Raw genomic sequence first — 12,994 nt, 5'->3', positions numbered from 1 at the left:
GCGATGTACAGTCAGTGTTTTCTATAGACCGACGGATCAAAGACCCGGGAGCTCGAACATCGATAACACTATCAATAGTTCCTCTACCCTCTGATCTAACAAATAATAGTAGACAATTCGATCGAGATGGGATTTGCAGGCTTCATTCGGACCTCGTACTTCGTACCAAACCAATGTCCATGGAAGCAGATACTACTCGTCGATCGGTGCATACCAATGCATCCGATTCGCGCCTCGTGGCGTCGTCGTTCGCTTGCATGGCTTGGCAGTCGCAGAAGGGCACCGGTGGGAACATGACTCGGGGGTCTCATTCGCCCCAGAGCTAGAGACATCACAAGGATGCATAGCGCAAAGTACAAAGCACTGGAACTGATGCTGATGTCCAGCGACCGTGAGATTGGGGGCTAAACTAAGTTCCCAATGTTTACGATCCTTGCGGTTGGAAGTGTATTGAGTTCATATAGATTCATATACCCAGATTAAAGGATGGCGGTCGGAACCATATCGATGGGTAAGATAATGTGTGGCACGTGGATGATGGTGGACGTGAGAAGGACATACTTAGTGGGAGCAATGCTGCATTTTTGAGAATAGTAGTCCATCTTCCATCCAGATTAATTAGGAATTAATTTCACGAAGACCCAGGGAGGAAGGATCTATGGTCAATCCATTGTTCATGGGCCCGAAGGTCAACGGAGAGGCCGGAACCTGACTCGAACAAGTACGTTATCCCTACTAATTAATAGTCAACTGCTTGGATATTTCCCCAGCTGGACAGGTGTTGTTGGTGCTGCAGAGAATGATTGAGGATACGGAGAACTCCGTACCAAACCACGTATATACTTGGTAATGACGTCGTCCGGTATTATAACGTGTTGTGCCACCCGTAAGTCGCAAGATTCTTACTTACTACTTACTTAGCTGACGGGCGGTAAAAAGAGCACTGGACCTTAAATGACTCCATTTCCAATCGGCTCGAACCAGGCTAAGAGCGGACGAAGAATGAATGGAGCCATTCATCCGGGGTGGGCCAGCATTGTTTGTCCACAGCCAGTGAGATAAGGGCCAGCCCGTCTACTTTGTACCAGGAAGCTCCCAGCCGGGATGCTATCACGGACTAAACAACACTAAGAAGCCAAGGGCTTACGGCTAAGGCCCTTAGGGGACGGTAGCCACAGCCGGCTAGTCCCTTTCTAGATTCCCAGAACGGGGCCCAATGCGACGCCGGAAATCTTTCACACGGTTTTCACGGTAATACAGGCCCCCCTCCCCGGGGTGTCAGGGCCACTCACAGCCGAAGGTCCCCAGCAGGATGACTACGCCGAAGGGGAACTAAGCCGGACTAAACTTACTAGCAGCTCAACTCTGCTGGCTCCGTGGCCCACTTCGATCGGACTTGATGGATTATCGAACGAATTGCGCGACACCTCCGCGACCAACATTCCCACCAGTTACTCCTCCTTCCACTGCTACTGCTAAACTACTACTATTATTATTACCACTACTATAGACCTGCGAGTCTCCCAGACTGTCCTTACTCTCTCCTCTCTCTCCTCCTCTCTTTCTCCCTCGCTCCCTCTCTCTCTTTTTCCCTCTTCCCTCTCTCTTGCTTTGCTTCACGCCCTGGTCTTCCGCTCTTTTGCTTGCTTCGGTTGCGATACGGCGGAGGATGTACTAATCTCGCTCCCCCATTTCTACCTACCTCCCTCCCCATCTTTCCCCTCACCTGAGCGTCTGCGGTCAGCATCTTCGCCCACCACCATTACACGAAAAGGGGAACGCCTCGAGGCTGCGGTCAGCATACCTAGCGAATTCTGCCCCAGCATTTAATTTGGACGACTTCCTCCGTTTACCGACACCTCAATCTTGAAAGTCGTGCGAACTTCCGAAAGCCCTCTCACTTCCGCGATCGACCCCGTCTCACTCGATACCTGTCTAAACCACCACTCAAACCTAGCCTGTCGAGGGAACTTCCGTCGTCACATTCCTTAATTCGATTCCACTTCTCGCGGATATTAGAAAGCCCTGGACAGCTGCGCTGCTCGCCAATCAATTTGGATATCGTTCTCATACAAAGCGGGGGACACTTTGCGACAGTCGTATTGGAACACTCCTTCGACTCCCATCCTATCCAAGCCGTCTTGCTTTGGAATAGAAAATACCGCGACGTACGTACAGTGACCGAGTAACGTTCGACTAGACGTTATTTCAGCTAGCGACATGTTCTAATTTGCGCCATTCGGGCGGGTTTAGTCAAAGATACATTTGTCTGTTCCTCGTGCTTGGTATTACATTCTGCCTTGGGTAAGTTCCGCTAGTTTACTTTGTCGCCTCTTTTTCATTGCTCGAGACCTCGGGTCTCTCTGGTTGACGTTTCACACATGTCTCAAAGAGAGCCTTCCGTTTGGTTAACTGCGGGGTCTGGGCGTATCCCTGATTCAGCCTTAGACTTTACTTGTGCTGCGTCTATTCTTGGTTACTTCGCACAGTATAATCAGCAGAGTACTGACTCACTTCCAGACAACATCGAGAGTCGCTTGGTGAAGTAAAGCACGTCAATCTTCAATATGGGCTGCATGAGTTCAAAACCCGTCGACACGGCGGATAAAGATGCTGTTCAGCGAAGCGCTAGGATAGAAAAGGTTCTGAAGAATGACAAGAAAGTAATGGACCGAACGATCAAGATTCTCCTTCTTGGTAGGTTCTCAGACGAAACAACTCTAATTTGCAGTCATGGAACCGGAGAGTACTGATGCCATTTTCCGTAGGTGCTGGAGAATCGGGCAAATCGACGATCATAAAACAAATGCGAATCATACATTCCGGCGGCTTCCCCGAGGACGAACGACGCCAAACACGAGCTGTCATCTATTCAAATCTTGTTATCGCCTTCAAAGTTCTACTGGATATCATGCGCGCCGAAAACATTGATTTCCAGCTCGAAAAGACAAAGGTAACCTCATCTGCTCGGTTGTCTTGCAATTTTTCCATCGCAAGCGGAGATCGAAGTCTTTCCAGTATGTGTGCTAACTCAGCCCGTTCTTGATCAGCCGTTAGCCGAATATGTAGACAAGCTCGAGCCTGATGTCGGTTCAGACGAGGCATTCTCAGATCTCAAGGTCCGCGATGCCCTCAGAGACATGTGGGACGACACGGGTGTTCAGAAAGCTGTTGCTCGGGGCCACGAGTTTGCTCTTCACGATAACTTGCATTAGTGAGTGCCAGGAACCTTCTTTTTGAGCAAACAGGCAATTCGTCTAACCTTTCAGCTTTTTTGATTCGCTTGATCGAATATTCACTCCTGGGTGGCTTCCCGACAACCAGGACATGTTGCAGGCTCGTTTGCGGACAACCGGAATTACTGAAACTCTCTTTGAACTCGGTCAAATGAACTTCCGAATGATGGACGTCGGTGGACAGCGATCTGAGCGAAAGAAGTGGATTCACTGTTTTGAAGGTGTACAATGCCTTCTATTCATGGTTGCTCTATCTGGTTATGACCAATGTCTCGTGGAGGACCAGAATGCCGTACGTTTTCCCCTGTCACCTTCGTGAAAGCACTTGATCTAACCGTTGTTCCCGAATGTGCAGAACCAAATGCATGAGGCAATGATGCTGTTCGAATCCTTGGTCAATGGCGAATGGTTTAAGCGCAAACCGATCATCTTGTTCTTGAACAAGATCGATCTGTTCAAGGGAAAGCTGCATGTTTCGCCTGTCTCCAACCATTTCCCTGACTACAATGGCTCCAACACGGACTTCGATGCGGCAGCCAGGTACTTTGCAGACCGGTTCCGGGGCATCAACCGGATTCCCGATCGTGAGATCTATATCCATTACACGAATGCTACCGATACGACGTTGTTGAAGGCAACAATGGATTCGGTACAAGACATGATTATTCAAAAGAATCTCCACACCCTCATACTATAAGGTTGTGACCTTTGGAACGATTTGAATTTTTACGAGCGAGTACGAGGCGTCAGCGATGCTCAACTTCCGTTCTTCCCCTGCACACGTCAAGCGGTGAAAGCACGCTTGCTTTTCTTCGACTATTTCTATTCACTTCACTTTATCCCTTCTCTTCCTGTACGTTTCTTTCTCCTTGTGGACTCCTCGTCTCAGCTTTTCATTCCTTTCAAAAGCTTATATGTTTTCTCCGGTTCAGCGACGGGTGCATTTCTTATATAATGCAGATTGATACCATATACCATATGTTGTTTGCGTCCATGTCTGCGCTTTTTGTCACACCTAACGAGCTCTTTTCCATTCTCCTGAGCTGAACCTTTCCGTGCCTTTTACGCCTCCCATGTGCCTTTCCTTTTCTTCTTACCTGTTGACATAATGAGCCCCCACCCACCCTATCATTTGCTCGTGTCACTTCTGGCAGCTCTCACTTGGAGCTGTATCTTCTGTATCCGATCATTCAGGCTCTCATAAGTATAATTGCCCATACTGTAATTGTTCGGCTCAAGTGAGGTGAGCATGGAACGAACAGATACCCAAATCAAAGCCAATATAGTGTCTTAGTTCTTGCAAAATAGTAGTTGTCACCAAAGAATCAGTGGGCTCGGCGGTAGTGCCCGTTTATATCGACGGCGATAGGAAATTATGCAGGCTGATCTTGATCATAGATGTGGACAAAGTCATGTGAAAATACTCTGTAGATAGTTTCCTGCAATTCCAGGTCACCTGATCTCATTTGGTGCCTGAGGCGACAGGTGACTTACATAATCGCCGAGTTCCGCATGATCGGCTCCAACTTCGATTTCGCCTCTTCGTTCCCGACAACATCGTCACCCAGCTTCTGGGCTTTACGACGTCGGAAAATGCTGTCGTCCTCACTGCGCCGGGCTGCATGGGCTCCTATGGGGCCCATCGCCGGTATATCTCGCGCAACCAGCCAAAGTATTACTACCTCCGCGAACGGCCTCATCGGCTCGTCACAACATGTGCGTCAACGCCGATACTCCTCTTCGTCCTCGAAACCCAGCGATGGATCTAATAAAGTCGATTCTTCCTCTCAGACGCCTGCGAAGGGAGTGAATTCTGCAGAGAAACGTGAGGGGAAGGCTTCCAGACGGAGGGGCAAGGATAGCAACGGCCGCAATGGCTCCAAGCAGCCGACGGCTTTTTCCCGACTTCCCAGTGTTCCCTCTACCCAACATCTCCAGCCGCATGGTTAGTCGCCACAATCCTAGTAACTGTGCTTGTATTACTAGACTATGATGCGCTAATCTTCCTCATTTGGTCCAGACGTTCACGTCGCCTCCTTCTTTTCCATTCACCGTCCCATCTCCGTTTCCACCACCGTTCCTCCGACCTCGACCCCCGAAGCGTTCGACGCCATCTTCACCGCAAAGAAGCCGGCCAAGCCTGAGGTGGACGATGTCATCTTCACCCTCTCCTCCGCCGTCAACTCCATGGAGAACTCCGCTGCCCACTCCGGCGAGCAGGAGGGCTCTCTGCAGTACTTCGACATGGAAGGCAACCAGCTGGATGGCATGAACCTTTCCGATCTGAAAGTCTCCGTCGAGGAACTCACGAAGCGTCTCCGTCCCTTCCACCCCCCTCCGCCGCCGGTTCCCTTCGACGAAGCGAAGGACATGGCTTCCTCCGAGTTCGAGGACGTCCCTCGGGAGACCTCCAGCTACTCCACCGTCCTGACCATTCACGAGTCGATACACTCTGATGGTCGCAAGACCTACGAGGCTCACACCGGTCCTTTCGTGCCCTCCGGTGAGATGGAAGCTCCCGGTGCCATTGGAGAGAGCGAGGCCATCATCGATGTCCCCCACAACTCCGGCACCACCTACATGGAGCGTATCCGCAACAACCGCACCATGCACGCCATTAGCACCAAGAGACGTCGCAGACTGAAGATGAAGAAGCACAAGCTGAAGAAGCTGCGCAAGAGGACAAGGACTTTGAGACGGAAGCTTGAGAAGGCTTGATTGATTCTTTCATCATCAGAGACCATTACCATTTGCTGCAGCTATTTTTTCTTTTTGCTACGCTACAATCCGAATAAACCTTCCTCATTTAATCTCCTCGTTTATCTACTTACATACTTACAACCTTACCTCCCCATTTCCTCTGCTTCACAGAGAAGTCATCCTAGACTTACGCATCTGAAGCTTTGCGTTTATTGCTTTGCTCTTCGCATGTATGTGTGTGTGTATTTGGCGGCGGCCACTGATGTGCCTGTCCATATCGCATATATCCTTACGGCGTCGTCTTGAGTTTCTTTGACCTCCTTCTTTCTCTTGGATATTTGGATGTTCATCGCATTTTGTTTCGCTCCATAGACAATACTTTGTATGTTACATATTGCTATCCTATCTATATGCCCTGCTTGCTCTTGTGCAGGTCAGGTGCAATGGTATCTATATTGCTTGACTTTGCTCCGTTGGAAAGGTCTATGTACTGCTTCGGTTCATTTCTAAGACGGTATTTTCCAGATAACAGAATACGAGCAATCTGTTGGGTGCTATAACTTAGTAGTACATTCGCCACTTGGTACATTTATGCTATACCGAAGGACCACATACATGACTTCCTGGGCAGGATAGGTTAGAAAGCTAAGTTTGTACCAAAAGGATCCTTAAAACTAGCAGGAGAAAACATATAAGCATTGCAAAGCAAGTAATCCTATGATCCAGCTCAAGGATACAAAAGAGTAAGCGACTCCCATAAAGTACATAATTTCAAAAGACCTTAAAAAACCATGCAATGTATCTACCACAGCTTCCCACCTTGTCCTAGTCTACAAACTTGGCTAGCACATCCAATTATGTCTTGTCCTTTGTTATTTGGGGGGTGGTTGGATGAAAGAGAAAGCATATGTTATTTAACGTCCGTTTTCTCTTTCCAATCCCCCCAGCAATCCACTTCCCCCCATCCCCTCCAGCTGTCATCGGGACAATGACGGGAACCGTCATTGTCGGCAAATAAAGTCTGAAAACACAAGTCAAAATAACCGCATCACGTTAACAAATGTTGAGCAACCCGGGCTCTTTTCATCATATCCGAGGATATAGGGTGGTTGGCATCCTCGGGCGGGTGTTCACTTGGGCCATTTCGCGCGGAACGAAGGAGGGTTCGTTTAGCAAGTGGCGTCGATCCTCGAACGGGAGTTCATCAGAAGAGCAACGATAAGACCGTACAGACCTGTAGGACATCCTGATTAGATGGGGCAGACCAATTATATCGCTATGATGTTGTGACTCACCCAAGACTTCAGCGAAAATGAGAATCAAAATCATTCCGACATAGAGACGGGGCTGTTGAGCAGTTCCACGAACACCTGCGTCACCAACGATACCAATGGCAAAACTAGAGATACTGAATTAGTCCCAAGCTTACCGGAACTGAAAGGTGCCATGTTGAGAAGCTTACCCAGCTGCCATACCAGCCAAACCGACGGCGAGACCTGCTCCCAGCTGAATGAAACCAGTGTACAAGGGGACCTTCTGTCCCAAATCGTTTGCAATCAGGACCGACACGACCAGACCGTAGATACCAATGATACCCGCCATGACAATGGGGACAATGTCTGTATCACGAGATTAGTATCACATCATCCGAAATTATATGCGATGGCATATCCCAGTGGTATAAAGCTCTGTGAAGCTTCCACGTACTCTTGACGATCAGGTCAGGTCTGAGGACGGCCATTCCACAGACACCGACACCAGCCTTGGCAGTTCCATAGGCAGCTCCGAAGCAGGTGAAGACGATGGCCGAGGTGCAGCCAAGGGCACCGAAAAAGGGCTATACGAGTTGGAGATCAGTTAACCGTGTCGAGAGATGCTTGTTCGATGGCAGATTCTCCGCTTGATGCAACGAAGCCAAGCTACCTTGAGGGTCGCTTGGAGCTCGATGGTGTCATCGGTGAGGGTGGGATCACAAGTGACTTACTGCGTAAACGGGGCTATCAAGTCCATATGTCAGTATATCAAGTCGAGAATCATCCGTAACGTCATTAAAGTCGAGATACAAGAAGGCACAATGGTTGGGATGCTGGGAAAAGGAGTAGGTGAGGTGATTACGTACCAAAGTTCGGTGGCCATCTTGACAGATTTGGCGACCTTGCGGGCGATAGAAGATGGAGTGAAACTATGAAAACAGCCGAAAGGAAGAGTGACAGGGCAGGGACAGGCCGCGTGTAAAGCGATGTGGTGATGTTGAGGCTTGGGGAAGCGAGACGGAGATGAAGGCGTGAAGGCGAACACGCTGGAGGCTTCGGGGAGGCTGACCGACCACCTGCGTCATCACGTGATGGCGGCTTGGCACTGGCCCGTCGGCCGCGCATCACGATAACCAGCTTCCCCACCCAGTCGGTGATGAAGCAGCAGTCGTGAAACAGATACAGCTTGATGTAAAAATATAATATGTACTACTTGCTGTGCTCACTATAAACTATTCTCTCTCTCTCTTCATATATAGGGCTATCGCACTCTACATTGTGTTCGAGGATATCGGAGGTGTCCGCTCGAGAGATAACTGGATTACGAATCACCGTCCGATTTTCCTGATAGAAGAATAACTTCGTTAAAGTGAGACTGATTGTATACGGTATAGAGATGTAAACTACGAAGTCTGGCATTTAAGCCAATATGGCTTATTTGGCAAGTGCGCGATACTCAAGTTGGCTTGAAGTATTGAGATAATGAGACAGTGATGGGGAAATGCGGAGACTGCGGGAGTAGCTGCCAAGCCGTGATATTTTGGGTCGTACAGAGTAGACCAAGACCCCTACCTCCTACATTGTACTTCTCAATCCTTTGTCGTCCATGTGGCAATAGGTATTCAATGCAGTGCTACTAGTGTCTCTCGCTCATCACAGACAGGGTCGATCTTCAGTCATGATGTCCTTAGATTATATTTGTAAGCTTACTTACGTACTATCTATCACACAAAAAGGACATGACTGATAGCTAGGTCCAAAATGTGTGCGCTCATATCGGTCTGGTCAATATCTCCTGTCTGTCTTTGCGATAGGGATTGCCTTATAAAAGCTAGTATGTCTACGCGCATTGTATTCATACCTTTCCCTTGTATATCTTCACCGATTACTTTAATCCTCTCCGCCATCGCGCCTTTCCTTGACCAGATCTCAGACAGGGATCGGCTACAGAGCGGTTCTGACAATGTGGCTGAATTACTACACTACCATGACCACTAGCGAGTATTGCTCCGGAACTCAGAACGCTAGGATTATATAATAGATCTTCTCTCTGATCATCAGATACCAGGAATCATGGTAGCTAGGGCGCTTGCGCTTCATTATATATATTTAGTAAGCAAAAGAGAGAAGGGAGTGACTACTTCGTGGTAGCCATGGGTTGATAAAGTCACTTTCCATCGTAGCGGGAGGCCGGATGTGGATTTGAAAAATAAGTAGAAATCTCGTGCGTAGAGAACGTGCAAAAAAATAAGAGGAAGCAGCAAAATATTCAAGCAATACAACTATCTCGCTACGGGTGCAGTTTTCTCTCGTGTCTTGCCGACAAATGTATGTAACATACTCTTTACATACTCTTTCTACACCTCCTGGCTCACACCCCTTCAGTGAGGCATACCTTTTCTTCTCTCGAACACCATTTCTGGCCGAATGACTGCAATAGGAGGCTCTTTTCTGTTACTTGGACATCAAGAGTTGGAAGCATTATTCCATCACAAACAGACGCAGACGAAGTCGCAGATGCAGTATGGATACTGTAGGCTCATCCTGGGTACTGTTTCCACAAATCCCACCTGCTTGCTCGCAACAGAGCAGTTAGTGTGTATTGGTATACTCTTCATAGGATTCTAGAATTCTTGGTGGTCCTAGGCTGCATAATTCAAGTTGTGCCCACTAAAAGGTACTAGGCAGACGCTGAACGTGTAGGTGGAGGGTGTTACTGCGCCTTGCGGGTCACTCGAACATCTATATATATATCCCTGGCGAGATGCTGCTGTAAGATAGGGCTATGCATATATAAGCTTTAGATCAAATAGCCTGGAGGGACCCACTATCATGTTAGCCAGGCAGTGCTTTTCTTAGGTTGCTGGTTAAAGTATGCGGGGTGACCAGGATGTTTCCTTCTAGAAGATAACAACGACACAGGGTGGCTTGGACTGCGGTGATATCGATCACATGATACTGCGTAATGTCGATAGGCAAATTGATCTCTTATTTTCATCAACCCTATTTTTATTCTTCTCGCTGAGGCATATGTAATAGTGGGATGTCTCCGTCATGATCAGCAGGATCCTCGTAAACATTAGACAAGATAAGCAACCGTTCTGTCAGGTCAACACGGCAGGCGGATTAACTCGTAATGATGTATTTGCGATATGCGAACGATAAGACATCTCATTATCGAACACATGACGTCTAAAATCCGGCTGAAACGTGCTTTAGTCCAATGATTATCTGCATAGTTAGCGTAGGCGCTGACGGATAGATGCGTGTCAAATGATATCACTTTGCTTGTTCCCTGGAAATGAGTCCACGCTAGTCTAGACACTACAAAGCCAAGTACCATAATGGGGACCGGTATCTGTCCGACATTGTTAAAAGCTACCGGCACCGTGATTCGTGCGAGAGGAACCGTAGGGCTGGGTGGCCCACTAAATCCATGCTGAATTCCGTCTCCCCAAACCTCCTAGACACGGGAGTCATACCCCTATTCTGCACAAGGGATTGCGTAGGGGGCCAGCTCTAGTCCGATAAAAGCAATAGGTATGAAATACGATGTGCTGGTACGTCCCACCCAGAACCGAAGCCCAGACGCTTGGAGCCATCTGCACAGAGTGATTTAGTCAATATTGGCGGCGTCTAACCTAAGACTACCGGCGCCTCGCTTCAGCCTGGTAAGGTGGTACGGTGGAAGCGCCAAGCCCCTGCCAGGCAACAAAATAACCATGACAAAGGTGGGCGGAGGGAGGAAAAAAAAAAAAAAAAAAAAGGTAAAAAGGTAAAAAGTCAAAATGTAGGCAATGGGAGGAAAGGGGAAAAAGAGGGCGAAAGTTCTCCCCTTACTGTTGAACAAAGCCCAGCTGCACCGCCCGATGACAACATGGTTCAGTTCCAAAATTGGAGGAGCATCAGCCACGGGACTGGGGGAGGTACGAAATACAAAACGTCGATACGACGCAAAAGTCACCCGCCGAGAGTCTGGTCGAGGTGAGCTCGGAGCCAATCAGTAAGCGGCCAAGGCATCAGCCACAGTTCGCAGTGAAAAGTATGACGTAGCGACAAACATGCACGGCGAGCGGAAAAGGATCGTCCTGACTATCGTTGTCGTCCGCCCCGGTTATTCTAATTATCACTAGCAGCTATTGGTCTTTTATTTTATTACCTAAAGGCGTATCCGTTGAATAATGCGGATTCGAGGACAGTGCTTTACGTAGGAGGCATAGCACCATTCCCCCCCCCCCGGTAGCGTTTGGCGGAAGGTAGCTACTTAATTTTGCCGCCCATCATTTAAGAGTCCCTGTGGTCCCGCTCCCTTCCTCTCCTGATTTTTCTTGTTGCTTCCCCATCATTCATCTGCTCGCATTCAGATACAACCTTCATCTGGTCATATACATCACCTGCTCACTACTCTCTCCTACATCAAACTAGTCAACTTGAAGAGATCTACGTCTCCCTCGATTCACAATGCCTTTCACTGCCTCGTAAGTCTTGCAACCCCTCGCGACGTCATCTTTTGGCGATTTCCTATCCAGTCGCGCGCATACCTGGACCCTGACGAGCTGGAGCTGTCTTGGGATAGCTTGAGATCGCAATAATCTGAATGACGAGAGCATAGTGTCGTGGGTATGCTAACGCCGTTGGGACCATAGGGATATCTGCAAGATCATCTTTGCGATCATCTTGCCGCCACTGGGTGTTTTCCTGGAGCGAGGATGCGGTGCTGATTTCCTGATCAACATCTGTTTGACAATCCTGGGTTGGCTTCCTGGTGTCATTCATGCCTTGTACGTGGCCCGCCAAGTGATGGATTTCCGGAGATTCCGAGGCTAACTCGTTTCGTTCAGCTATATCATATTCAAATACTAGACCGCTCCTCAGGCCCGTCATTACCGCCCACTTCGATTCAAAACCCGTCGATTGGGGGAATAACCTCGTCCTACCTACGATTTCTTATCCTACGGAATCGAAGATTCGAAATTTAGCGGGTCGGGGTGACGTTGTCAACATCATTAGTATCGTTCCGCGGGCTCCCGACGAGTCTAGCCTAATGCAACCCCGCCAACATAAGCGCCGTCATTGGGCGGATGTGCAGCATGCTCAGTGCGGCGTGTGTTTGTGACAGGGTCTCGATTGCCTTTTTTCTCTAATTTTTTCCCCTTTGTTCTTATCTCCTTGGGTTGTCATTTTCTTATGTATTGCGCATGATACCAGCTCACCGTGTCACTGGGCTTTGCTTTTGTCATTATCTCTTAGTTGGCAGTGATCAGATTTATGATTGATGACAATGTCAAACCAATTAATCAACCGCATTCTGGGCTCAAATCGTAGCTGCTTATGCCATAAGCAGCATTGTAATCTGCGGAGTGGGTATGGGGAAACACGAGTTGCCGATCGGGCCATTGAAAGCAGCCCAAGCTCAACAAATCCCGTGATGCGTCTGTCTCTAGCCGCGTTTCGCCTTTGAGTCTAGTGTCGACACATCTAGCTGGATCTACACTCGCAGTTGTGCCTGGTTGCCATCAGGGTCTTCGAATCAAAAATAGCCTAAAGGTGCGCGGTTAAGGAAACGGACCTAATTCCATTGCTTGCGCCTTGAACCTCTCGGATCGGCTCATCTGACATCATGTGCTGTTCATATCGGCAGGGTCGGCGCCAACACGGCGCGTACTTCAACGCCATCGTCTACCCAAAACCCAATCACGCAAAGCGACAGACCTCCTGAAGAACTGTGTCCATGAGCTACGTGTATTATGTTTGGGACAGTGTTGCCATGTTTCACCCTGGCGCGTATAGGAGGCTTGGACTACT

General features: G+C 48.7%; 5 protein-coding genes across 5 annotated transcripts; 2 read left to right on the top strand and 3 right to left on the bottom strand.

Moving 5' to 3' along the window:
- Positions 1–2,254: 2,254 nt before the first annotated feature.
- Positions 2,255–4,619, top strand: BDQ94DRAFT_26919 (guanine nucleotide-binding protein subunit alpha). The gene is made up of 6 exons (XM_026775368.1): positions 2,255–2,304; positions 2,521–2,697; positions 2,769–2,953; positions 3,051–3,214; positions 3,270–3,528; positions 3,592–4,619. The coding sequence occupies exons 2-6, from the start codon at positions 2,568–2,570 to the stop codon at positions 3,931–3,933; spliced, it is 1,080 nt and encodes a 359-aa protein (XP_026626879.1). The 5' UTR covers positions 2,255–2,304; positions 2,521–2,567; the 3' UTR covers positions 3,934–4,619.
- Positions 4,620–4,776: 157 nt separating this feature from the next.
- Positions 4,777–6,148, top strand: BDQ94DRAFT_26875 (mitochondrial 37S ribosomal protein mS38). Its single transcript, XM_026775367.1, has 2 exons — positions 4,777–5,181; positions 5,257–6,148. Exons 1-2 carry the CDS (start codon positions 4,830–4,832, stop codon positions 5,952–5,954), a joined length of 1,050 nt encoding a protein of 349 aa, XP_026626878.1. The 5' UTR covers positions 4,777–4,829; the 3' UTR covers positions 5,955–6,148.
- Positions 6,149–7,016: 868 nt separating this feature from the next.
- On the bottom strand, positions 7,017–8,213 carry BDQ94DRAFT_26854 (H(+)-transporting V0 sector ATPase subunit c). The gene is made up of 6 exons (XM_026775366.1): positions 8,056–8,213; positions 7,921–7,933; positions 7,644–7,773; positions 7,399–7,555; positions 7,232–7,335; positions 7,017–7,170 (listed from the first exon to the last, which is right to left on the bottom strand). The coding sequence occupies exons 1-6, from the start codon at positions 8,070–8,072 to the stop codon at positions 7,106–7,108; spliced, it is 486 nt and encodes a 161-aa protein (XP_026626877.1). The 5' UTR covers positions 8,073–8,213; the 3' UTR covers positions 7,017–7,105.
- Positions 8,214–8,338: 125 nt separating this feature from the next.
- BDQ94DRAFT_142796 (uncharacterized protein) lies at positions 8,339–8,684 on the bottom strand. Its single transcript, XM_026766103.1, has one exon. The coding sequence runs from the start codon at positions 8,606–8,608 to the stop codon at positions 8,399–8,401; it is 210 nt and encodes a 69-aa protein (XP_026626876.1). The 5' UTR covers positions 8,609–8,684; the 3' UTR covers positions 8,339–8,398.
- A 2,665-nt stretch (positions 8,685–11,349) lies between these two features.
- On the bottom strand, positions 11,350–12,495 carry BDQ94DRAFT_142790 (uncharacterized protein). Its single transcript, XM_026766102.1, has 2 exons — positions 12,031–12,495; positions 11,350–11,970 (listed from the first exon to the last, which is right to left on the bottom strand). Exons 1-2 carry the CDS (start codon positions 12,071–12,073, stop codon positions 11,711–11,713), a joined length of 303 nt encoding a protein of 100 aa, XP_026626875.1. The 5' UTR covers positions 12,074–12,495; the 3' UTR covers positions 11,350–11,710.
- Positions 12,496–12,994: the final 499 nt, after the last annotated feature.

This window comes from Aspergillus welwitschiae (genome assembly GCF_003344945.1).
Source record: "Aspergillus welwitschiae strain CBS 139.54b unplaced genomic scaffold BDQ94scaffold_14, whole genome shotgun sequence".
Classification (NCBI taxonomy): Eukaryota; Fungi; Ascomycota; class Eurotiomycetes; order Eurotiales; family Aspergillaceae; genus Aspergillus; species Aspergillus welwitschiae.
The sequence above is the reverse complement of the archived record's forward strand: the minus strand, read 5'-3'. Positions and strand labels throughout refer to the sequence as shown.